We start from the raw sequence: 27,334 nt of genomic DNA on the forward strand, positions 1-27,334 counted from the left end.
TATTGGAATTGCAAGTTTAAGTAAAGAGAAAAGAATATATATTGGAACAATTACAAGCAAAAGATCACATTACATTAGGAATTAAGGTAGGATCTGCAATATAAATGAATGAAGGACGTAATCTTTAAAATTAAGCAGAAAGATCTCAACCCGGGAATTGGGTTTTGGATCTTTGCTTTTATGGATAAGAACTTCATTGAGCCATCTCATTTTCCAACTGACAATAATTGGATTCTTCGTCCTTGTGAGGAATAATGGCATGAAACCGCTGTAAGCAGTGAAAAGGCTTTACAAATTTACCTGTAGTTTTTTTAAACCTGGGGAATAATCCAAAGATGGTAAATTTAATTTCCTACCCATCATTTTCTTTTTCCTTTACTGGTGAAAATAACTCCACCAAGGGAGAACTAATCTAAATGGTCCAATTTGTACAATAAATCGTCAATTTGCCAATAAAGGAACTGGAAAAAGCGGCGGCTTGGGCGGCTTCTCAACTTTTACTTCCACCTTGTCTTGCCGTGGAGGTTGACATGGACATGGTAATGCTATGAACTTTGGGATATCGTCTCCCGGCATTAATACAGGCAAGCTCTGGCTTTGGTTTTTCTTCATATCCTGAAATACGGTAACAGAAACTAAGGTAAGCTTCAATTCTAATCTCCTTCTTTATGAAAGGGTGTGAGACAGAGAGAAAATTTACCATGAAATCAGGGTCGGGTTTGGAGGGAGAAGCTTCGATGTCGGCGTCGGGGTGGGTGCCGTCGGCGAAATCTCGGCGAAGTGATCTGAGCTTGTCCCAATGGTAGCAGCAGGAGAAGATGCCACTCAAGCTGAAAATGATGATTAAGAGGAGAGCTGTGCCGAGGGGGAAGCCGAGGGACGGTCGAGATGCATCCACTTGGGCCGGTGAAACAACGTGATTCTCCATCGCATAAGACTCCTCTTCTCCGATGATGAATGACTTGGTCTTTCTGCTGCTGCCGTTGTTCCTTCTCTCATATGTATAAAAAGAAAACAGAGAAAGAAATCAGCCTCCAAAATTATGGTCAGTTGCAGGTAAATGGAGGAGGGAGAGGTGGATTTTATAAACAAAGGTGCAGCGCCAAATATCCTTACTGTCCGGGCCATAGTACGAATTTTAGTGTGTCCAAAGTGTTGCGTGCTGGACATGACCCAAAAGCAAAAGCTTAAACACTCCAATGTTTTACTGCTCGAGTAACAAGTTGTTTCATATTTAGAGTTTATTTTTATATTTTTTAATACACATTTAACTTTAACTTTATATCATATTATCTATTTAAATTATAATATTTAAAGTTATCAATAGATGAAATTGGTTACTACAGTTATAGGTCGGTGTTAATATTCCATATCTCCGTGAAAAATTAGAGAATTGAATTTAGGTGAGATAGTTTTATAGCAGTTGTTTCTCGTCTTTCGAACATGCTCGAAAGGTTTTATGACGATTTTTAGTGCATGTGTCAGTTGTATGGTCATAATGACTGCCCTTATGTTAGCAGACTAAGCAGGCAGGACCAAGTGATGGCGGATTTAGCTTTTAGAGATCACATGGATTTGTAAGAGATCACATCAACTAGTAACTTCTTGAGAGATGTTATATATTTGAGGTTCTCCTTTTGAAAAGTCGAAAGTACTTAGCGTCCTCCAAATAATGTGAGACGAAAAAATGATACATGTAAAGGGTGGTACAACATGAAAAAAATGTTTTAACCTATAAACCTTAAATTTTAAATCAAAAATCTTTAAATTCTAAATTTAAACTCTTAATTCTAAATTACCAAACTTTAAATAAATCGTGTAACCTTAAAATGTACAAATTTATATAATATCAATTAAAATTTACGCACTAAATATATTTTTATTTGTTAGAATATTATTTTTAATAATGGAATTTAAATCGAGAAAACACATATATTGTAAGATGAAGGAAACATGGTGTGAAAGCAAAAACCAGGAAATTTCTAACGATAAAGGAATTGGCTGCATTAGCTGGCAAGTTGAGTTTGGTGTAATGCGGGGGTCAGGTCTTGGTCTCCCTCTTTAGCTTTTTGGCAACGAAAACAGCTTACAAGTGATCATATTCTATGGACGGCAGCAGCCTCCTACTTGTGTCTCAAGCATATGTTGGCTCCAACTGTTTGTACTTTCAAAATCACCAAAAAATTAAACCTTTGCAACTACCAATATGTCTTAACTCCCAGCTAATTCTCTAGTACTTCATTTGAAAGCAGCTTATACTTCACACAAGAATGTGGAATTTGCTTGGGGTCATACAACAACCGTGATTTGTTATTTCATATTTGACCTTTTGATGTTGTTAAAGGGCAAAATCATAAACCAAACCCAAAAAGAAGCAATTGATTGGGTGACTTCATATCATATCATATCATATCATATCACACACACACAAAAATCCCCCTTTTTTCGTGGTTTTACAGTAAAAAGCGAAACTTTGGAGAAATTGCAGAATGTTTCTGCAAACAAGAAAGCAAGGAAAGATCCGGGTATAAAATAATAGCAGTAACCGATTGTTTAAGACAAGATGCGTGCATATTTTTTTCCTATGGTTTATGATTGATAGCAACATCTTGGTGGCTATGAATTCTTTATGGAGAAGAGATGTCGTGTAGAATCCAAATTCGAATCCTTAAGAGAGATTTTTCCGCTGTCTTTTGACTTCCCTACATACTAAAATATCACAGTAACCAAATCCTTTTCCCCATCGTTTTTCTTCATAATGGGAACCCTCTTTTATTTGAAGTTTATTTAATAGTTTGAAACTGACTTGTATGCATCATTCCAGAATCTATACATGAAAGTTTAGTTGCAATTAGGGAATTTGATTTTGTTATTCTCAAAACTTGGAATGTTTGAATGATTCAAGTGTCGTTTGGTACGGCAAGAAACAGATAATTTGTAGGTGGAAAAAAGTTCACTGTCCAGTTGACGGTCATTTTCATACCTTTCTGGTCTCCATTTTACCATTTAGGCTTGATTGCTTTGATTTTTCAGCCTGGATGGTTACTGCTCGAAACCATGCTACTACAGTCTATTTGGTACCTGTTATGAACATGGGACCATCACTTTTTTTTTACAGCTTTAGAGATGAAAATTATACTCCCACTGTAAAGAGACTCTCATAAGTCTCTTTAAAAACTTCCCAGAAAATATCATTTTCCTTATAGGGTTTTCACTTTTCAGTCGGATAAAATATGAAATGGACACCAAATATATAATATTAATATTTGCATAAATCCATTTTGTGTAGATCCAGACATCTATTTGTCCGATAATAGGATTTGGTTAAGGTGGCAATTCAATTTGCCATTGCATCTCTTATACACTGTTTATTAATTTGTGGGAGACATGACTGTTGATTGGAAATTGGAAGATATAATGTTCAAAGGGGAAACTATTGCTCATTTTTGGTATAATGGATTTTAATTAGGTTTCATAATGCGTGCATGCTTTTTTGTCTCGTGTTCTTTTTTTAAATTAATAATAATTTATTAAAAATACAATAAAATTATAAGAAATACTTTATATAATTAAAATAGGTTAAATCACATTAAATCGATTATTTTTCTTAAAACTATTAAAGTGCACAAAACAAAATAAAAATATGACCTTACAAGAAAAGATTAAATATTCAATCAAACAATTTAGAAAAAATAATAGATACAAATAAATATCACTATCAAGTATCAATGGTGAGAAATAAAATCATTAACACTAACATGAAATATATATATATATATATATATATATATATAACAAAGACGACACATTAATAAGTTGATTTTATCACAACTCAATCGCGACTTATCTTTAGTGATTGTGTGTACCTATTAATAAAAAAATAAAACCAATCTGATAATTCAAAGTACGAAGAAAATCATAAGATATAAAGAATTGACATCAAATTCAAATATATAAAAAGTGATTAAGATTTTTTTCTCATAATACTTTTTAATTATTTAATTAAAAAAACCTCATATGTTTGAATGTAAACATTATATCTTCATACTATTATGATGTCAAATTTATCTATTTTTATTTTTAATGTTTTAATAGACCCACGTTAGCTGGTTCAAGTGAGTTGAGAAGTGAACCCACCTAAAACAGGACAAAGCACAAGTGCACCATAACAAGCAAAATAATTTCCCCCTTTCTGTGGATAAAATATTTAAATTAATATAAATAATTATAAATTGACAAGGCGAGATGGCGGCCTAGTGAAGTGTCAAAGAGATTGCCCACTTGGTTTTAAGATAGCGATAACTTTAGTAGAATTTTTTTATTGAATTTAATTTATTAGCATTATTATTGATTTAACATATAAAATAATAATATTAAATATATTTAACTTTTAATTTTTTTAATAATATAAATTAGGCATTGAAAATAAACTAATGATTTATTAAACAAATAAATTAAATAGATATCAAATCACAATTTGAATTTGAATTTTAGACATTATTTAAGTCACCTAACATCTTATCTAAATAGATTAATAAAATTTGCACATGATATTTACATGCAGTAAACTTCAACTTAAAACTCTTAAAGTTTTCATATTTCAAACCTACTATTAATCAAACCTGCACATGATACTTTGAGGTCACAGGTTCGAACACCAACGACTGCAAGGGTGATTGAATGTTCATTATCAAATAGTTGAGTACTTAGAATATATATTATTTTGTAATCACCTTTAACTTAATAAAAAAATATTTCATTTGTTAATAAAATATTAATTTTTTACTTTTGAAAGATACATCTTAATATTAATAATATTGATTATAAATTACAATAATCTACAAAACCCTAAAACTTAACGGAACGAAAAGATATAAATGGTTCTATGCCTTTCTTTAATGTTTCAATATATTGATCGATTTTATATAATGATTGAAAGGGTTATATAAAATTTATAACATCTACGATTTTTAAATTTTAAAAAAAAAATCAAAGATGATATATTCATTAAAAAAAGTCTTTTACATATCTTTTTTTTCCTTTAACTTTTTATTTAATCGATGGTGGCACTGTTAATATTGATTATCGATCGCCGGTGATTATTATTTTTCTTATTTTTATTTTTATTTTTGAATTTTTGAATATTTTAATTTTAAATAAGAATATATGTTTGTGTGACACATTTTTCTCTGTTTTGCGGCATGCTTTTTATATGCTCTTGTGGTATATTTCTTTTGGTTTTTGGTATGTTTTTCGCATAACCTTATGATCTTGTGGGTGCTCATACAAAGATACCTCTAATTAGTTTGTTGATAGTCACCTATAGTCATATTTCCATTTTAGTAAAATGTTGTTTGTCGATATAATTAGAATTGTGTAATTAGGAAGCTGTCAAATTAGTTGGTTCACTCACCACTCCTTTATCACTTTATAAAACATCTTGTTTGACAAAACCAATGAATTTTATGAATGTTACTAAGTTCTTTTAATGTTAGACGTCATTCTCAATAGAAGATTATTTTTCTTTGTATCTTTGAGTTTAATATTTTTATTTTATGTATGAGACTTTTGGTTATTATTATAGTCATTTTTCTCTCTATGTTCGGATGTATTGTAATTTTGATTCATTCATTATTTTTAATTAATGAAATTCAATTACCAATACTAAAAAAAATGTAGTGTTTTAAAAATATACACTTCGTAGTTGTTATTGTAACACCCCAATTTAGGGGTTAAATTTTAAAATTATAAAGTAGTGGATTTAATTGGTATTTTGGGAAGAAAATTGAGGATTAAATTGAAAATTTTCAAAGTTAGCAGACCGTTTTATAAAGTGCAAGAAATTTAGTGATTAAATTCATAGTTTATCCAATTTTATTTCGGAGAGAATTATAAACCCCATTCCCCGTATATTTCTGCAAAAAAAATTTCCAGTTTTCCTCCCCTTTGACTCTCCTTTCAACTCTGATATACTTACCGTTCGACATCCGTTCGATGAACTGAAACCACCATCGTGTTCGTTGTCGACCGATGAACAAAACCCCTCAAACCTCTCGTCGTGAATCGTCTTCGTTTGTCGTTAATTTCAGTCGGAAGTGTCGTCGGTATTAACTCAATTTTCGTTAGTTTTCCGTCGATTCACGTCGATCCGGCCATTCGTTTTCGACACATCCCGTACCATCGTGTTCCTTGCATCGTTCCGAGTCCACCGATGTTCTCCGTTTCTCCGTCGTCGCCGACGCGTGGAGGGCTGAGGAAGTCAAAGTTTTCGATGTTCCGGAATTGAGCTCTCCTCCATTCAAAATTGTGGACCGAGCTTAGTAAGTGTCTCAAAATGCCTTAAAATAATTTTTATAATTTTTTCCAGGAATTTTTGGACAACCCACGACGCCGCACGCGCCCTGCGCGTCGCCTCTTGCGCGAGGGGAAGTCCTGGCAGCATATAAAAACTCGGGTGCTAGTTTTGTAAATATTTTCAGAATGGTGTCTGATTTGTAATTAATTTTTGTTAGGGTGATATTTGTGTAAAACAATTGAACGATCGTTGACTTTGACTGTAAAGTCAAATTTTTCGAAAAGTCATATTTTATGTTTTTCGATGTTCTGAATTCGAATTCGAAGACCGTTTCATCAAATTCAAATTCGGTAAGCTGTTTTTGACTGATTTATCATCCGATTTGATCCGTTTGTCAGAATTAAGCTTCGTTTTTGATGAAATTTATATTCTTATGTATTTGAGGAATTATTGGAAGTTGAATTAAGGATCGAGGGCATTCGAATGGAATTTATTTGGTCGATCAGTATGACACGGAAATCGAGATAATACATTACTATCTTTTCATACTTTATGAAACATGTTGGTATTGATAAATGCATGAATGAATATGTTTGGTCTCATTTGGGTATTTAATTATTTCATACACTCGATATGGATGCGGTAAAAATTTGGTAAATGAATACGGCTCGGATACTAATATAAAAAATTAAGAGATTGTTAGAATTAAATTACGAGTTCTGTGATTAATGATAAATGAATAAGCTTGGATCGGTATCATATAATTTATTTCATCAAAGGTACTTGGATGGGAAATTATGAGAATACTCCGGTAGGATAAAATTTTGAAAATACCCTTATGTTGTAAGATTACAATAATTGTCCCTGGAAGTTGGTTAATAACTCTGAAAAGACATATTGATTCAGTAAAATTACAGATGTGTATAAGAAATGCTAGTTTTGCTTAGAAGATTTGGATAACTAGTTTTTAACCCCATGAAGGTTTGTGCAAGATGCTAGAAGTCTGTTAAGGGAATCATTTCAAGGTCAGAGAATGTTCGGGAAAGCAATTAACCATAGGATCTCTAAATTATAATTATTTTCGTTAAGAGTTAACACCGAAGTTATCTGGTTAAGAAATTATGAAAATACCCTTGAGAGGTAAAAATAGTCCGAGTTAACCCTGAATGAGAAAGTACTTTGAGGATTCGTACTTAACTCGATAAATTACAGATTTAATTGTTAAGATTATGTCTTTGTACAGAAAATTCCTGATATCTGAGAAGGCAATGGACTTGAAAATATCTGAGTTAAGAATAATTTATCGATAGTGCTCTTTTGACAAAATTGTACGAAATGAATGAAATAAATGATAAGTTTAAATTCGATAATAAGATCAGACGGAATGAAATAATTGTAATACACTGGATATGTAAAATGACTAGAATACCCCTAGAATGGAAATGACCCAAAAATATCAACAAGCTCAGGAATAATTTGATATCCTCGAGCTCTGAAATGAATGGAATAAAACTGAACATCAAAATGACCAAAAGACCCTTATTGCATAGACTAAGTAAATGTTTTGTATTAATTAAGGAATTCAAGTAAATATGAGTGTTGTACAACCCAACCCTTAAAAGTTATGGAACACAACTTAAGTGAGTTGAACAATCTTAATGATATGTCAGTACCTGAACTGCATAGATATTACTTAATGTGTGTTCGTCTACTCAAGTTTGGCTCGATGATAATTTTGGAAGTATTCAACTCAGCTCAACTCTAGATCGTATGCAATACTATGAATTGGATGTTTGTTCGACAAATCAACCACGAAGACCAAATTGAATAGAACGGAGGTACAATATGTATATGAAATTCAGGAATGTTTGAATTACTCTGAAAAATCCCGAAGTAACTTAAATGTACTTGAATGCTAAATGAACTAAGTAACCTCAAGGACTGAGGATTAAGTAAGTGATTGGGATAAGCCTGGAAACTCGGATGAACTTACATACATCATCCCTATGGATTATGAACTACAAATCAATTACGTTGGCATTTCCTGGTATAGTTGAAACATGGAAATAAAATAAAGAACATTAGAATATATGTTCGTCTCCTTAAGATCTGTTCAGTGATGACTCAGAAGATGATATATGGACAAGAATTTTTGGTATTAAAGAGTAAATACACTCGAAGGTCAATGAATTGACAAATTAACAAGCAACAGTTCTGTGAGCTGTTCATCTCTAGTTGTTCGAAAATCCGATAAATTGACACAAACTGTAAATGTCCTGAACCTTCATTTCTTCATTATCATCTCAAATCACATTTTGAATAACTGATGATTCCGTCAGTTATTGAACTCTTCCTATAATGATTCTAAATTCCGACATTATATCGGTATACTGAAGATCCGTGTTTCTCTGTCTATTAAGATTATCCAGTACCTCTGTATAATATATGTAAACTCTGGTGTGTTCCCTAATCACATAAATATTTTATCTGATTTTCGACTTGAATTATGTTCTGCTACATGACCTGAATTATGTTCTGATTTCTGATCTGGATTCTGTTCTGATATCTGATCTGAATTCTGTTTTAATTTCTGATATCTCTGTTTACTGACGGAGAAATATTTTATATAGGGGGTGTATTGTTGGAGGAAGTATATCTGCAGGCTTCTCGGTTGTGTGCTCAGGGCTTTACTGGTTGTGCAGGGTGTATGGTTCTGAGGAACCTACACAAACAAATTGTGAAATGATGGGGGCAGTGTTCATGTTTTAAAAATATATAAATGTTTTAAAAGATCTGTATCTTTTTACTGATTTTAAGGGATGGTTTTACGAGAACACACTAGATAACCTATTCTGATCTCCTGAACCTAGACATCCGAAATATTTCCATCTGAACTGAATACTATCTGTTACTACCTGAGATATCAATGGGACCTCAGCTCAGCCTAAAAATTTGTAGATATCTGAACCAATAAAGGAATATATGTTTATTTGTATCTGCATGTTCTTCAACATCATTTGGTAGTTATGTATTACTGAGCTTTCCGAAGCTCACTCTATTACTCACCATTGCAGGTTAAAAGAATTGAACCAATGCAACTATCGACTTCAGTAAGGGAGTTCTTCTGGCGTTGTTTGCAGAGTATGGTACATGTGATTAGAGGGCATGTAATTGTATTTTGTTTTATATATACGAGTCTGAAAATCTATTTTATTTATGAATATTGATAAATGATTTTATGAGTTAACATGTTATGATAAAAAGTTTTAAATTTTCCGTTATTTTTACAATGGGTTGCTCCGGTGGCTCTAATGTGACAACCCAGATCGGATCGGGTTACCCGCATCGGTCTGAGGGGGTTACAGTTATATTTTAATTAAAAAAGGAGTTATTATCAGATTAATTAATTAAATGAGTCTTTAACTGTTTATGAGCTGAATTGTTTACTTACGATCTCGAGAAAGGCCTGTGAAACTGGATGCTCCATTCTATGATTTCACCAATTCAACCATGCAACAAATGCAGCTTCGGGCCTAAGTTATTGTATCTATTTGAATTTGATGGGCCTCAAACTTTCATTCACCTCACGTAGGTCCAATAACATTATATTTTTATTTTGATAACTAATATTCTATTTTAATTATTTATAGTTAATTTTAATCATTAAATTAATTGAGTTTATAACTTAACCTGATATAATAATAATTTTAAATCATAAATATTATATAATTTTTTAATTAACTATATTTAAAATAATTTAATAAATTTAATTCTCAATATTTAAAAATATTATCAATTTAATCCTTAAATACACTAAAGATAAAACTAAAATCAAAAGAAATAAAAAGGTAACATTTCATTTTATTTTCTATAATGTTTTCAGGAAAATGTTTTTAAAAAAATCATTTTATTCTCTCTGTTGTTATTCAATCAATAAATGCCCACATTTGTTTTTATCCTTCTCATATTCCCGTTCTTATTATTTTCCAAGCAAAATCAAATGTCCAAACATCATACTATCACGTCATTGTCTACTCTAACATGTGGATACATTATATTATATGTTTTTTTGTAAAATTTGTACTCAGGATTTTTCTATACTGTTTTTCTTAAATCATGGAGTTGTAATTAGTTTCCACATTTTAAGAGGTATTTGTTGAAGTTGGCAATCTACTTGTTTTTTTCTTCTTTCCACTGACATGTAATTTAGTTTGTAGATTGGTGGAATGCAGATTAGCTGGTTTGCGCCATTTTTTGAACTTGGGCAAGTGAAAACCTTAATTAGTTTTGATCGTTAGAAGATTTAAATTTGACACAAATTAACCAATTCTGGCAGCTGAAATTGGTTAAGAAAATGGGTTTATGAAGGTTTCATAGATAATGTTATTAGTTTAGAAACTGCTGATGCATGGTGATTTTTCACCATACTAGTCTACTTGATGGTTTAGTTTATATATCTTTGTAAATAGATTCTGATCTTTTGTAATTCGTAGTGGCTTGTTTATATAGTTCAGCTTAAAGGTGGTGTTCTTGAATGAGCAGAAAACATGATCTGTAATTTTTCACCTGCAGTAAAAGAGGCTTCTTGAGAAGTTTTTAGTTGTGATGTCTCCACCGCTGCTAGGCGTGGAGGAGGAAGGGCAAATTAATGTTTCTTCTCCCCCTGTTGAGTGCATCTCCCAGAATAACCAAGGTTTAAAGGAAAGAAATTATCTGAGATTATCGGATTGCTCTTCAGTTAACATCTCTGGTGTAGTGTAATAGTAATAATCTTAATTTGAAGGCGGCAGAGCTTAGGCTTGGTCTTCCTGGATCTCAATCCCCTGAGAGAGATGCTGATCTTTGCTTGCTGAACTCAAGTAAACTTGATGAGAAACCACTTTTTCCTCTACTTCCTTCTAAAGATGGAATCTGCTCATCGTCACAGAAAATTGTTGTCACTGGATATAAAAGGGGGTTTTGTGATACCATGGATGGGTTCTCCCCGGTGAAAGGCTCTCTTTACATTGAAAAAGATTGGATGTTTTGTAGAGCTGGTTCTGAATCTCAGCCTGTGGGACACGGTAATTCTTGGGTTAATGTGATGTCAGCAAGGTCTTCTGGAGTTCAAGCATCTGTAAAAAAAGGGTCTGCAAATGTGTTATCCATCAATGTAACCAACCTTAAGCAAACTGGCAATTCTAACCACAACAGCAATGCACATGTTGTCAAGTAAAAATACTTGAAGGACTCTTAATCTTTGGTTGGGGATAAATGGACTTATGTAATAACCCATTTTATTCGGTTGTTACTATGATATGCAATCCTTGACAGGGCACAGATTGTTGGTTGGACACCAATAAGATCATTTAGGACCAAAACATTGACCACTTCTTCAAAGAATAGTGATGAAATTGATGGAAAACCTGGTCTAGGTGCTCTTTTTGTGAAGGCCAGTATGAATGGAGCTCTTTATTTGAGGAAGGTAGATTTGAGAACTTATTCTACTTATAGGGAGCTGTCTTCTGCTCTTGAGAAGATGTTAAGCTGCTTTACACTTAGTAAGCTACTGCTGCACTCTTTGCCTTGTCCGTCTTGTTAATGTTTGGCATGGATATGATGACCTCATTTTATTATAATTTTAGGTCCATGTGAGTCTCATGGTGCTTCTTGATATATGGCTAACCAAGCTTCTTCAATAATGGAGAAGTTGGCAACCTTGTTGTTCCCGATCTAGGAGAGACACCAAATGCTACTCGTTGAATTGGAAGTAATCTGCACAAAGAATAAGAAGTTGTTAAATAAATGGATAATTAAGAAAGGAAATAGAAATGGAAAGAAATGTTATCAAAGATGGCTGCGGAAGTATTGTAGAAGAATCCTTCAAGAATTAATGAATGATGATTGAAGGATGATTGAATGATGAATAGATGGTAAGGGATTGGTGGTTATTTAGGCGTGAAATGGTGATAGAAGATGGTAATGATATAGGCGTGCAATGCTAATGAAAGATGGTGATGTTATAGGCGTGAAAATGGAGATGGAAGATGGTGATGTTTAGGTAGTATCTTATAAAACTAAGAAGGAGCCAATGCTATAAAGGAGCAAAGACCCGTTTCTTATAAGTCTTATAAGGGATGGTATGAAAGGACTTTGACCCAATAGTTATAGAAACTAGGAACCAGAAGTATCAATGAAAGGGGTTTAAAGCCACAAACTATGAAAGCTTTCTTAATCGATATAGTTCTAAAAAGAACTTTAAGAGAGAATAATCTCACAAAGAGTTCTTTTTATATTATCCAAGGGTTGAGTTACAAATGAAATGCCAAAGCCTATTTATAGGCTTGCATAGGTTTGGTCGAATAGTTAGGTGTCTATTCGGCTAGATACATGTCTTAAAACGAAAATAGATGAAGCTTGGATGAGGGAGATGTCTTTGGCCGAATGGTTCCCTTGTCTCTTCATCTTGGCGCCAACTTGAAGCAAGATGATGATTTGGCTGAATGGAGAGAACCCTCTTCATTTTGGCACCTATTTCATCCACATGCATAGCACATGTGAGATGGTCATGAGACACTCACATGGGCGGCATAGGATGCTTATGGTGTGGCTTCTCCTTGGCGTAAAGTTGAGCAGCAACTAGGTGTGACTTGGTTTCCATCTTGTATCTTGGTGACATGGCATCAACGGGGCAACAACTAATTATGAAAGGGCACATTTGTGTGAAGCATCCTTTCATCATTTTGAGCTACTTCCCATATGTTTGAGATGAAGATGAGCTGGCCATAGATGAAATACATGAAGATGAGTATTAGGACAGCTCCTTGTGAAAGGTCACTTCTCGGATTGGCAACTCTTCGCGAAAAGGTACGAATTCACAAAATTCAACATAGACCATATTTGTAGTGCTCTGTGTGGTGAAGGTGATGGTGCAACTATCCAGCTGAAAAGAGGTCTCTAGCTAGCTCAAAAGTCCAGCTCAAGTGAGCTATGAGCTCAGAGGTCAGCTGACAACTTTGTCTCAAAATGTCCTTGAGTTGTCCCAGAGTTGTCCTAGTCAAGTTTCCTTAGCTCAATGACTCCAATGCTAGCTTTAAATCAGCTCCAATGATGTGGCCGAACATGTACCTACAAAAGAAAACATATAATAAGCTAAATAATATAAGATATAATCATGTAAATATATATGGTTCATAGTAATAACTTCATACATTCATAATATCATCATCATAACTATAAATATAATGTATGTAAGTTATTATCATAATTATGGTATAAAGAAAGATTAAGTTAAAGAAAATCTCCCTTTGATTTTTGAGAAAGTTTGGAGATGCAAGTCCATTTTTTATGTTGAATTGGATTACATCATCCCCCCTTCTTTAAAGTGATTTGTCCTCAAATCGAAGGGTGGTTTCTTTTCAATGTTCCTCTATTCCATAGTTGTTGTTTTTTCAGAAATTGGGATCCCTTCAATAGGTTCTTGAGTGAGATATGTCCATGTAATTTTTCTTTGAATGTTTAGGTCCCTTGATTTCCCAAAAGTGGTGTCTCTTAATACTCCAATAGGCATGATCATTGAATCCTCATGGTTCACGTCCATTGGTTCTTCCAAAGACACGTCCTTTGAATGAAAAATTGTGTCATTTTGCTGCTCAATGGATATGTCTTTTGGATTTCCAAATGTCACGTCTTCTAAACCTTCCTTTTGGCAAATGGCGTCTCTTGATACATCCTGCAAGTCAAAGAAAAAATCTACATGTTCAAAGTTAGAATAATCATCTTTACCCTTGCATTCGGTCAATAAACATTCTTGAATCAAGCACTTTGAAGAATAAACACTAGTTCTCGGATCAGTTTCCTCCATGGTTGTTGCCTTTCCTTATAGCCTCAACACTTTGCTTCATTTTGGCTTGATCATTCTGGACTTGTTTAGGCGTTAAAGGAGTAAGGATAATCTTCTTCCCTTTATGGTTGAACGAGTATTGATTGGTAAAACAATCATGAATAGTTCTTTTGTCGAATTGACATGGCCTTCCAAGAAGTAGATGGCTAATGTGCATAGGGACAACATCACACATTGCCAATGGAAAAAGGAACTAACACTTGTTTGCTAACATTGAGTTCTCCTCGTTCATTTAGCCACTGCAACTTATATGCCTTCGGGTGCTTCATTGTTTTTAAACCAAGCTTTTCCACCATTATTGTACTGGCCATGTTAGTACAACTTCCACCATCTATAATAACAAAACATATCTTTTCATTCACATGGCATCAGGTATGAAAAATGTTCTCTCGCTGTGCATTATCTTTCGAGACTTGAACATTCAAACTTCTTTTAATTACCAAAGCTTCTCCTTGATCAACGGGATCTGCAAGAGTGATTTCTTCATTGACTTCAATAGGTGCCTCTTGTTCTTCCTCTGATTCAGATTCTATTTCACCATTTCCAAGTAGAAGCATGGTGTTCCGGTTAGGGTATTGTGTAGATACGTGGCCCCTCCCAAGACATTTAAAGCATCTAATGTCTCTTGAACGTTCAGTAGTTTGCTTTCCTCGGTTGAAGTCTTTGTTTACTTGTTGATTCTTTGAAGATTCGGCTTGTTCTTTGACAGGAGGAAGAGTTGGCTTCTTGATGTTGTTTGGACTCTATTTGGATGATGTGGGTGCAATATTGCGAGATGTATGTCTCCTCTTTAGTTGCCTTTCAATTTTCATTGCCATTTGCACCATCTCATCAATTTCGATGTAATGATACAATTCCAAGGTATTGGCAATTTTGGGATTAAGTCCAGCAAGGAATCTCGCCATAGTTGCTTCACGATCCTCCTCAATGTTGACTCGGATCATTGCCACTTCCATCTCTTTGTAATAGTCCTCCACACTCCTATGGCCTTGTTTAAGATTCTGTAACTTTTGAAACAAGTCACGGTGATAGTGAACATGAATGAATCATTTCCGCATAATACCTTTCATTTCAAGCCAAGTTGAGACCAGTCTTTCTCCATTCCTTCTTCGATTAAGGGTAAGTTGATCCCACCATATTAAAGCATAGTCTATGAACTCCATGGCTGCCAATCTTACTTTCTTCATTTCGGAATAGTTGTGGCAACTAAAAATGTGTTCCACTTTGCTTTCCCATTCAAGGTAGGCTTCAGGATCAGTCTTTCCTTGGAATTGAGGAATTTTGATCTTGATATTGCTCAAATTGTCATCAACAATGGCACGTCTAGGACCTTGGAATGCTGTTTGTTCTCCATCGTCTAAATTTTCTTGAACATCTTCTTCTGGAGGTGGTGGTTGTTGTTGTCTTCTATGGGCTCCATTATTATGTCCTGGTGGTAGATCATGCCGTTGATCTATCTTTTCATGAAGAGCGTCAAACTCTTCACGAAACATTCTCATCATTTTACCAATGAGTGCATGTATTTATAAGTTTGGTGTTCCTGTATTTTCTCTAGGGCTTTGAGACATGGTTAGTATAATAAAAGTAAATAAAAACCTTACCAACACACTCATAAAACCTCACTTGATCACTCCAAAGAAATTTCAGGTTGCACTCCACTCACACTCGTGTTTGCACTCGGGGATATATGTCCTTGGCTTTTTTCTGATCCCCCTTCTGATCTCACCTCTCGTATGCCTTCTTCCACTCGATTCTCTCTTGTGGGTCCTTTTTAAGAACTAACTCAAGATTGATCAAGTTTCTTTAGTTTGTGTGTTGACTTAAAAATGGTTAGAGTATTGAAATGGTTATGATATAGGGGCAGGATAGAAAAGGTTAAGAAAAAGGATAAAGTAATAAAAATAAGAAAAGATGAAAGAATAAGGAAATGAAATAGTAAGAAAAATGAAGATAACTTACAACTCAAGTTGCAACACTTACTATCTTCCTTCACAAGAAACAACAAGGATACCTCCTTCAAGTTTGATGTTGAGCAGATTGTAATATGCTTCTCTTTGAGTGTACTTTGCAACTTTGATTCACCTTTTTTTTTCTTTTGCTTTGAATTTTCTTATTTTCTTTTCTTTCTTTTGCACTCCAAATTTGATGTAGAAGTCTTTTTCTTTTCTTTTTCTTTTTCTCTTTTTGTTGCTTTTGTTGCAGCACTTGATTGTCAATCCACCAAAGCTCTGATTACCACTTGATATATGGCTAACCAGGCTTCTTCAATAATTGAGAAGTTGGCAACCTTGTTGTTTCCCGATCTAGGAGAGACACCAAATGCTACTCGTTGAATTGGAAGTAATCTGCACAAAGAATAAGAAGTTGTTAAATAAATGGCTAATTAAGAAATGAAATAGAAATGAAAAGAATTGAAATGGAAAGAAATGTTATCAAAGATGGCTGCAGAAGTATTGTAGAAGAATCCTTCAAGAATTGATGAATTTAGCCTCCAAATAATGTTGATGGACGAATGCCTTGATGATGATTGAAGGATGATTGAATGATGAATATATGGTAAGGGATTGGTGGTTATTTAGGCGTGAAATGGTGATAGAAGATGGTAAAGATATAGGCGTGCAATGGTAATGGAAGATGGTGATGTTATAGGCGTGAAAATGGAGATGGAAGATGGTGATGTTTAGGTAGTATCTTATAAAACTAAGAAGGAACCAATACTATAAAGGAGCAAAGACCCGTTTCTTATAAGTCTTATAAGGGATGGTATGAAAGGACTTTGACCCACTAGTTATAGAAACTAGGAATCAGAAGTATCAATGAAAGGGGTTTGACGCCACAAACTATGAAAGCTTGCTTAATTGATATAGTTCTAAAAAGAACTTGAAGAGAGAATAATCTCACAAACAGTTTTTTTTTATTATCCAAGGGTTGAGTTACAAATGAAATGTCAAAGCCTATTTATAGGCTTACATAGGTTTGGCCGAATAATTAGGTGTCTATTCAACTAGATACATGTCTTAAAACGAAAATAGATGATGCTTGGATCAGGGGAGATGTCTTTGGTCGAATGGTTCCCTTTTCTCTTCATCTTGGCGCCGACTTGAAGCAAGATGATGATTTGGCAGAATAGAGAGAACCCTCTTCATTTTGGCACCTATTTCATGCACATGCATAGCACATGTGGGCTGGTCATGAGACACTCACATGGGCGGCATAGGATGCTTATGGTGTGGCTTCTCCTTGGCGTGAAGTTGAGCAACAACTAGGTGTGACTTGGCTTCCATCTTATATCTTGGTGACATGGCATCAACGGGGCATCAACTAATTATGAAATGACATATTTGTGTGAAGCATCCTTTCATCATTTTGAGCTACTTCCCATATGTTTGAGCTAAAGATGAGCTGGCCATAGATGAAATACATGAAGATGAGTCTTAGGACAGCTCCTTGTGAAAGGTCACTTCTCGGATTGGCAACTCTTCGCTAAAAGGTACGAATTCACAAAATTTGATATAGACCATATTTGTAGTGCTCTGTGTGGTGAAGATGATGGGGCAACTCTCCAGCTGAAAAGAGGTCTCTAGCTAGCTCAAAAGTCCAGCTCAAGTGAGCTATGAGCTCAGAGGTCAGCTGACAACTTTGTCTCAAAATGTCCTTGAGCTGTCCCAGAGTTGTCCTAGTCAAGTTTCCTTAGCTCAATGACTCCAATGCTAGCTTTAAATCAGCTCCAATGATGTGGCCGAACATGTACCTACAAAAGAAAGCATATAATAAGCTAAATAATATAAGATATAATCATGTAAATATGTGGTTCATAGTAATAACTTCATACATTCATAATATCATCATCATAACTATAAATATAATGTATGTAAGTTATTATCATAATTATGGTATAAAGAAAGATTAAGTTAAAGAAAATCTCCCTTTGATTTTTGAGAAAGTTTGGAGATGCAAGTCCATTTTTTATGCTGAATTGGATCACATCACTTCTGGGAAGGAAATCTTCAGTGAGAGCGAGTGGAAGGATCTTTCGCATGGATCAGAATACGTACTAACATACAAAGATAAAGATGGTGATTGGATGCTTGTCGGGGATGTTCCATGGGAGTAAGCTTTATTCGCTGAAAATTACTGTTTGCCTTGATATGTTCCTTTTAAAAGCCTAATTCACATTGCAGAAGTTTTTGGTCTATCTTTTATAGATTGAATCTTTTTAATTTCAGTAATAGTTAATGTTGATACAAATGACAATAAACATGTGGTTACATTGGATTCATGTGTATATATTATGATTGCTTGTTTAGGCAAGCACTTCGGCTCTTCTGTTTCTTGTCAATGTGAGACATAAATGAATAGAGGTTGAATAACAGCTTGGTTAAGTCATAATATGTATTTAAAGAGTCTGGTTGAGACTTGAGACAAATTCTTTCTCCTTTTTCAAAAAAAAAAATGGTACAATGAGAATAATTTTGTAGCTACTAGCTTTGAGCCTTTCCTTGAATGAAAAGGGTTGAACATGAGCATAGATTGTTGCTTCAAAGGTCTTAATTTCGACCGTACTTATTTCTTCTGGATTGAATTATTCTATGATAACTCTGTAGTGATGATAGATTGAGATTCCTCACCGAGGTTACTTCACCACCCTGAACTATAATTTTGTTTTGTCCCAGGATGTTTATTGAAACGTGCAGGAGGTTGAAAATCATGAAGAGTACTGATACAATCGGATTAGGTAAGGAATATGCTTTGACATGGAGTTCAATTTCACGGCAGCTTCTTCGGATTCTTAGGTTTTATTATAGGGTGTTTTCATGTAGATTGACAAAGTCTTAAGGCTAACGTTAACTCTATTTTCTATGCCTACAGCCCCAAGAGCAACAGAGAAATCCAAGATTGATCAGAACTAGAGGGTAACATGTGCAGAATCAAAGATCATATGATATAAACCATCTTATGTATATAGTGATTCACCAGGAATCAGTGTTACGTTTATGTTTCTATCACAAGTCTACGATGATTGTTTGAAGTGTTAAGAACATTAGTGATTAGCGATATTGTATTCCATCGAATGCGTGCCTGATCTTAAATAAACCAGTTTTTTGTTTTTAATCTCATTTCATTTGCATGGGGAAAAATGAAAATGGTAAAATCGAGGTACATAGAGAGCACCAAACCCTACCAAAACAACACCATCTTGAAGACACAAATGACAACTTTGTAATTAAATCAACAAATACTGAACGACCAAGTTGAGAAAACGACATTTCAAAGGCGTACAAGGAACCTAATTTATAATGCTTGTCGTTGCTAGAAGAGACAGGAGTTCAACCAATCCAAGAAATGCATGAATGGTAATGATAATAGCATTGATGTGTCAGCAAGTTCATTTCGGACAGGTTGCTTTGAACTGGTAAAACAAGATATATTATTTGCAGGAGAAGACCATTGGCTCTTCGTAAATGTTCCTCTGTTTTAGGTGAGAAACAAAAGGGCATTTAAAGAAGTTTGCAGGAAAGCTAACGCTACACAGATTTAAAGGGTCGCGTCGCCTAGGCTGGGCTCCGGTCAGCTACGCCTATAGAGTCCAATTTGTTGCTGGAAGCCCTTATAAATGATGCAAATTTTCATTAATTTATAGTTATAATCTTTATATTATGTGAAATTAGAGACTTAGATTTCTTCCTTTCAATCATTTTAATCGTATTACGAATGTATTATTTGGGCTCTTTTGGATTTTTATCCCATCTTTAATAACTTCGTTCTCTATTATCTTTTTTTTGTCGATGTATTATCGGATTCGCTGGTTTCCAATATCAATATGAATGTGGAAAGAATGCATATTTACAACAGAGTTCATCAACAAACACTACACCATCACTGACCACCATTGCCCCCAACTCCACATGGCTGCAACACACCACACCACCAATATTTTTGATTCAGTCTGAAAGGAAACATTTTCTTAATACAACCACATGGTACAAATTAGGGGTTTTTATATCAGAAATTCAATTGCCTGCACTGTGTGGCGTCGATGTCAGAAGGACAGTACGGGCACTTGAAAGTTTTTGAGCCATTCTTCGACATCTTGTTGATAGACTGTTTGCAGAGGACATGACCGCACAACATCAGCATCGGTGGGTTATCATCGGCTGATTGCTCCTTCGACACAGGGCACACAAATATGGAATGAAATTGGAACTCTTTATCCAGTTCCACCGGTACCGGAAGCTGCTTCATCGATTGCCATTCTTGCTTCTTCCCAGCCATGACAGTCATAAACTTCAGAAGAGGAGGTAGCGCTTGCACACCTGCATCTATGGTAACACTCAATGGACTCTCATAAGATTGCCCCAAATGATTGCAGAACTGCCTGGTGAGCTCCTCAGCTACTATATCCCAATTGGTTGGTGATAATAAATGAGCATACGGGGACTGCTGAAGTCTACCAGAATACAAGAGACAACCCATGAGTTTCTGAATTTCAGCCATATGGATTCCAGCAAACGAAGCAAAGTTCATTCTTGCATACTTGAGTGCTTCGTCTTTGCTCCCCATTTGTAGTATTTTCACAAACTGCAAATGGTGGAGTCTTAGCAGAAGGTCAGTACCATTTTCTTTGAGTTTATTGGTGTTTTTAGTTGCCCATTTCAGGGCAGGCTCTAGATTCCTATTCTCCATAGCTTCAAGTATTTGATACATTTCTTGGAAAACTGGTCTCATAGAAGCAGTGGCTTCTGCACCCCCAGCATCAGTTATGAAACAATCACCAACATCAAACAGCCCTTGCCGATAGAAATGGCTGGCAATTATTTGGTTAACTGTATGAGAATCAAACTCGATATTTCGATATGCCTTGGATATATCAGGATTAAAGGCTTTGTCAACTGCTTTTGATACTTGTTCAGTGCTATGTTGAGCTCTTTCTGTGTGCCTTCTAGCTGACTGAGTGGAGCAATTTCATGCAATTTTGTCTTCAGTTGAGCAAGTACAGATTTATAATCAACGGTAGTTGACTGCATCATCCCTATTGCCTTCTCAATTTCTCGGACAAACTGGTCTGTAACTTCCTGGGTTTTAGAGCAAGACAGTTTTTGCTTCTTTACAACACGATTAACTGCATCTTTCAGGCTATACAACTCCATTTTCAGTTCCATTCACTGTTTCAATTGTATAAGAATATTGCTACAACAGCACCAGCAAATAAAGTGACACGAACTTCAGTCAGTATTCTAATTCCAACAAACATCTATGTGCGTACGCAGAATAAATAAATAAATAAAACCAAGATCAAATCCAAAGCTAATAAATTCACAAATATCATCAATACCAAAGCAATAAGCACGTCGACCGTGTGAAAGAGGTAAAGCATGTGTTCCAAAACTCAGCAGAAGGAAGAAACTAGATGATCTTTGGAATGAAAGATCAGTCCACAAATGTAGATTTTTCCATTTGGATTAGAATCTGAGTTGATGAAAAGTATAGTTTTTCATTAGGTTTAGAAGAAGCATTTCTTTTGGGGGAGGGGTTTGGGATAGAGTCACCGGTTATTGTATAAAATTGCCTTCTATATAACCTGGATGCTGCTGACCCATTGTCCATCAATTTTGAAGTTACAAATAAATGCCCATAACCTAATTAGTAAATGACTGAAAATGATTGAATAAATTTAAAGTAGCAGAAGTGTCAAAGTTACGACATAAACCATACATCCAAAATCAACAACCTATATTTCAGTACACTACATCTAGGATCCATTTATTGAGCCTTGTAGGCTGTGCTACCACCTAATGAAACGCAGCATTTTGAAGTATTCAAAATTTATTTCAAATACTCTTATTTTATTTTTTGCATTTCAAACAGTCAAATTTGTCCTTGCCCACTCAATTTCCTCCATACCGTATTGTTTGAGGTGCTTATAAACAGATACTAAAAATTCAGCACAGCCGGAGATAGATATTTCACTGCCAATACAACGAGGATGCATCTATGGTTAGAAACTGATATCGGCCTGAGCTGAATCAGCATCTATGGTTAGAAATGAAAGAAGTTGTTGAAGGAAAAAGATGATGCATATTAATCTGAGCCTCAGATAAACAAATTAATATCCAATTAACAAAATTATCTTTTTCCAATGAGTTCAAAGCGTTTTTCTGTATATAGAACTCCTAATGAACCTAATCTCATAATAAAAATAAAAATTTTAAGTAAATATCGGCAATCGGTTTCAAAGTGACATTACAGTATTAGTCACTCACGAAATGAAAACTCTCTAAGAAGCAACTAAACAATAATGGCTGCGAAAACTATGAAATAAATGAAACATAATAAACAGGAAAAAGAAAAAAAAAATGAAGAACAGTAAGAAGTATGAACCTCAAATTACAAATCTTAAGTTTCGGCTCGTAAAGTAAGACTTGGAAACGATTCCTGCACACAAAATGAATAATCAAATTCAGTGTTCAAATCAATCTAAAAACTACAACATAGATTCAATGCAAAATTCACAGAGAAAATTTCAACTTTAGAGTATGAGATCAAAGAACTAAATCAACAATTTAATCGAAACGATGAATAAAATAAAAAAATATCAAATCATTTACAGAAAAATAAAGAACAAAAATTTCATAATGATTTCGTATACATATGCGAGATTGAATAAAAATGAAAGGGAAAAAAGGAAGAGACAAAAAGTAAGGAGAAATAAAATATTTTTATTAGATGATAAAGTGATAAATGAAATTTGAATAAAGGAAAAAAATGAAAGGGAAAACGTACGAATTTGCGGAGGAGGGAGTCAGTGAGGGGGAAACCATGGTGATAAGCAAACGCTGCGTGAGGGAGGAGGAAGAAGTAGGGGATGATTGGTAGGAAGAAAATGACAATAAAGGTCTTAGCGGTTTGATATTATTTCTTTTCTGTACCCGTTTGAGGGTAAAGGGGTATTTAGAGTCTAGAGAATTGGAGATTTCTAGTGTCCGGTTGGGTATAGGAATTCTGGCCGTTGGCGGTAGTCGGTTCCCTTTGTGGTGGGCCCATGTCAGCTTTCATTCTTTCATTTAACCAAAGATCAAAATCTAGAAGAAAATAAATGTTGAATTTTATGTATGATATTTTTTTATTGAGAAGGTTTATATTTGTTGGTTTAATTTATGATTATGTTTGTATTATATTAATACGTGTTAAGTGTGTGTTTTTTCTAATAAGGTTCGTATATTTTTATTTATTTTCATTTCAACCTAATTTTCTTTCGTTTATCATTTATTTATTTATTTGGCAATTTTTTTGAATAATACGTTGGAAAAAGAAAATGGCTTAAACAATGTATTGGACATATTAATTCGTGGGATATAGTGATCGCTAGAGTGATTATTAGAGATGCCGTATAGTCCGAATGACGTATACTGAGTCACACCGTAGATGGCGAGTCTCCATGCATCAGATTCACGGGCCATTTACACTGGTCATGCACCAGCTTAAAAATGAGCCTACCCACCGGTAATACTCTTCCTCTCTGTAGATTTTACTGAACAATCGGAGCAAGAATTATATGTAGCACACAATGACTTGAAGAAAAATTAAAAGAGTCGTAGCAACATATATTTAGGTACAGTTATAAATTGCACCTTAATCAGAAGCTAGTAATCTAAACGGAATCGCTCCCTGAATCAACCCCAAGAGAGTACAATTATAAAAGATAAATTTACATATATAAAAAAAAAAGAGAGAGCGAGTAAGATATGTATGATTTGCGATTGAGAGTTCAATATACTTACGGCTCAACGCATGGGAGCGATGACGAGTTTTTTCTCCTACTCCATTGTTACCGCTTCAAAGTTCGACGCCAAGGAAAAAACCCCAAACGCTGGGCAAAATGCTGTGAAACATTTTTAATTGGGGAAACGAAAAAGGAAAAAGTCGGCGAAGTTTCAAACTTGGCAACGGTTGAGCAGTTAGAAAAATGGCCCCTTTATACCTATGGGTAGAAAATTGGCTCACTTTGAAAGCCTGTTATATCATAACACCTGAAGAATCGGACTAACACGACTCAAAAAAACAATAGGCCCATTCAAACATAATCTTTGCGCCATACTATAATGAAGAAAATGTTATAAAAATATGACAAGAAGACACCGATTTATCAAAATTTATATATACTAATTATTTTATATAAATTAAAAATAATGGGAATGTTATATTTGCATTTAAATATGCTCGAACTCTCACTTTAATGAATGTTATAATAATAATTCTATCAATTGAAATGATGTTTCATCATTAATATATTAGAACATTTTTATGAAATATAAAATACTTTAATCATGTTTATGGTGCCATAAAATACACAAACATAATATGAGTATGTGATGTTTTTGGATTTTGAGCTAAATCTATTAAAACATTTAACTATAATATATTATATCATATTATATTAGACAATAAAATAAGATATTGAGAAAAAATTGCATGAGCTAGTCATTTCTTATCCCATAATAGAACTCGACTCTTGTTTATCTTAAATTTTGAATTATTTAATTTCAAGACTGGATAAGTTAAGAAAAGGGATAAGTTACTTTTGGTCCTGAATTTGGTAAATTTTTTAATTTAATCTTTGATTTTTTCCACTTTAATCCTTAAACTTATAAATTAGCTGACCCTTATTCCCATATGTAATGGGTAAGGGGGAGGTAGGATAGTAGGTTGCCCCCAACGCCAGGTTAGAGCAACTTCCGTGAGAGACCTCAAATTATGAATTGCCACCGTGACTCGATCCACGACCTCAATGTTAAGAACCTTGTGCTCTACCAACTGAGCTGTATAGGCAACTCTTTGTTTTAGATATAAGAATCAATCGGAATTTATCACGGGAAAGATTAAAAACTAACTAAATTTAAATTCCTAATAAGAACAATGTATTTCAATTAATTAAATTTTTTGAAACCCCAATATCATCCATCTATTATATAAAAAAAACTGATAAATATCCTTGAATTTAGAGTTTTTTACACCCCTTATCATTTTTAAATGCTCCCAAATAAATGTAATCAACTTGAGATTGCAATTTAAGTTGTCTTCCATAAAAAATCTATTGTCAAGTTGTCAACTGAGATGATATTTATTTGTAATGAGTTTAGTCGATAGAAGATTACTTAAACCTAATTTTACAATTATTACAAGTTTACTTTCAAAAAATAGTTCATGAAATTAATTATTGTTAACACTTTTTTTGGGTGCAGTGGCAGTGACGTTAACTAAACCAGAAATAAATTAAAATATTAATAAATTACATTTATATTAATCAATTACACTTTACCACCTATAAAAGAGATCCACTCGTTTTACAACTTGTTCTATACCTTGATTTACAACCATTGCTATGCTTTTATGAAGCTTCCACTTATTTCTTTTGGTTTTACTTATGAAGCTTCCTTTAGCACGACACGATTTCCCGTGGTTTTTGGACATTAGATTACGATATAATTCACTGCAATTTGGCGGCCAAAAAACCACGACTTCACCATCCTTACTCGATCAAAAACAAGACAATAACAATTTAATTTTTTGCATGTCTAGAACCACATGAGTTTTAAACCTAAAGTGGGTCAGTTTCTGGAATTTTCAAGGCAAAAAGTTAACATATATGTTTGTATGTGTATGTATATCTTCCTCCAAGTTTGGAACAATTGTCCCACAAGTTACAGAAACAAACCAACCTTGACCGTACCCATAGCAGCACACTCTTTTATTTCTTTTCAATAAATCAACCGGTGTAGGAAGCAGTTTATATTCGATTAATATTTTACAGTTTAAAAAACAAAAAAAATTATGAAAATAATTTTTATTTCCATTTAATTAGTATTAAAAACCAGTAAATTTAAAGTTATAAATCTGATAAAATCAAAAAATGAAATGTTTCACAAATGACCCATCACAATCACCCATATAAAAGGAATGGAAATGCGTGCTTTTGAGTCTCTACCACATACCCATTTCCCTGGTTTCAATCTCATCTTAATGAATGATGAATCCATTCTCTCTCATTCCCATTTGTTAAGTCATATCCGCCTCGTGTATTGTTTTTGCATTTTTTATATTCATCATGTCATAGACTCGTATATATATTGTGTCTATTTAACACTTCATGCGATATTTATTATATTAAAATTTACTAAATATAAATTTGCATATCGTGTCAATTTACGAAGTTGTAGCATTTCAAGACTTTGGCCTTGGAATTTGTTTTTCCCTTTCCAATTGGAATATTTTAAAAAAATTGCACTAATAAGAAAAAACCAATTAAATCCAGTTTTGAATAAAGAACCCGAAAGTCAGTGGTATTGAGGTTGCCTAAGCTTATTAAGACACATAATTCAATAAATAAATTTAATTTAAAGAAAAATAATCATTAAGACAAATAAAACTAATGTTATATTTTCCCTGTTTTGTCGTATATATATACTCCAGCTTATATTTTCCCTGTGTTCACATGTATATTTCAGCCGTTATTAATTGAAAATGACTTGGAGCTTTGTGGCCACATTTTTTTAGGAATTTTAAATAAATATTGACAAATAAAATATGATATAAAGAATATTTGTTTTCACAATTTGTAAAAAAATCAATATTTTGTAAAATTTATTTTAAGTTGTGTGAAGCAGTAAATTTTTATATCTAATTTTATTTGTCAATATTTTTGTAAAAATCCTAAAAAAACTGTGACCACAAGGTTCCACGTCATTTTTATTAATAATAACTAGAATATATTTTCTAAATCGTTAGTTTTCTTTAGCTTAATGAATTAATTTATTTTATTAAATTCTCATTTGATTTTTTAATAATTATGAATATATCAATTTTACAAATACTTAAATATATAATTAAAATATATCAAAATTTTATGAATTGCCAACCGGTCCCAAACTCCCAATTGCCTTCTTTTAGACGCACTGAATTGGATCGTCTTAATTAATCACTTAAAAAAATAATTTATCGCCCAAAAAGGTCGAATAAAATTTTTCTCTTTTTTTCCTTGGAAAAAAGGAAAAATAACACTAAAATATTAAATTGACGTCAGAAGACTAAACTTCGGATGGTTTCCGATCAAAAACTGATGACGTGGTTGTAATTGGGTGGCTGTACTTGGATTAATATCT

The 27,334-nt window shown here is 33.7% G+C and overlaps 1 protein-coding gene and 2 pseudogenes across 1 annotated transcript; 1 reads left to right on the top strand and 2 right to left on the bottom strand.

Annotated features, from left to right (window-relative positions):
* Positions 1 to 295: 295 nt before the first annotated feature.
* On the bottom strand, positions 296 to 1,048 carry LOC120125634 (uncharacterized protein At5g65660-like). Its single transcript, XM_039144014.1, has 2 exons — positions 701 to 1,048; positions 296 to 615 (listed from the first exon to the last, which is right to left on the bottom strand). Exons 1-2 carry the CDS (start codon positions 926 to 928, stop codon positions 442 to 444), a joined length of 402 nt encoding a protein of 133 aa, XP_038999945.1. The 5' UTR covers positions 929 to 1,048; the 3' UTR covers positions 296 to 441.
* A 9,814-nt stretch (positions 1,049 to 10,862) lies between these two features.
* Positions 10,863 to 19,260, top strand: LOC120125633 (annotated as a pseudogene).
* Positions 19,261 to 20,142: 882 nt separating this feature from the next.
* On the bottom strand, positions 20,143 to 25,549 carry LOC120125632 (annotated as a pseudogene).
* Positions 25,550 to 27,334: the final 1,785 nt, after the last annotated feature.

This window comes from Hibiscus syriacus, unplaced genomic scaffold (genome assembly GCF_006381635.1).
Source record: "Hibiscus syriacus cultivar Baekdansim isolate YM2019G1 unplaced genomic scaffold, ASM638163v2 tig00110435_pilon, whole genome shotgun sequence".
NCBI lineage: Eukaryota > Viridiplantae > Streptophyta > Magnoliopsida > Malvales > Malvaceae > Hibiscus > Hibiscus syriacus.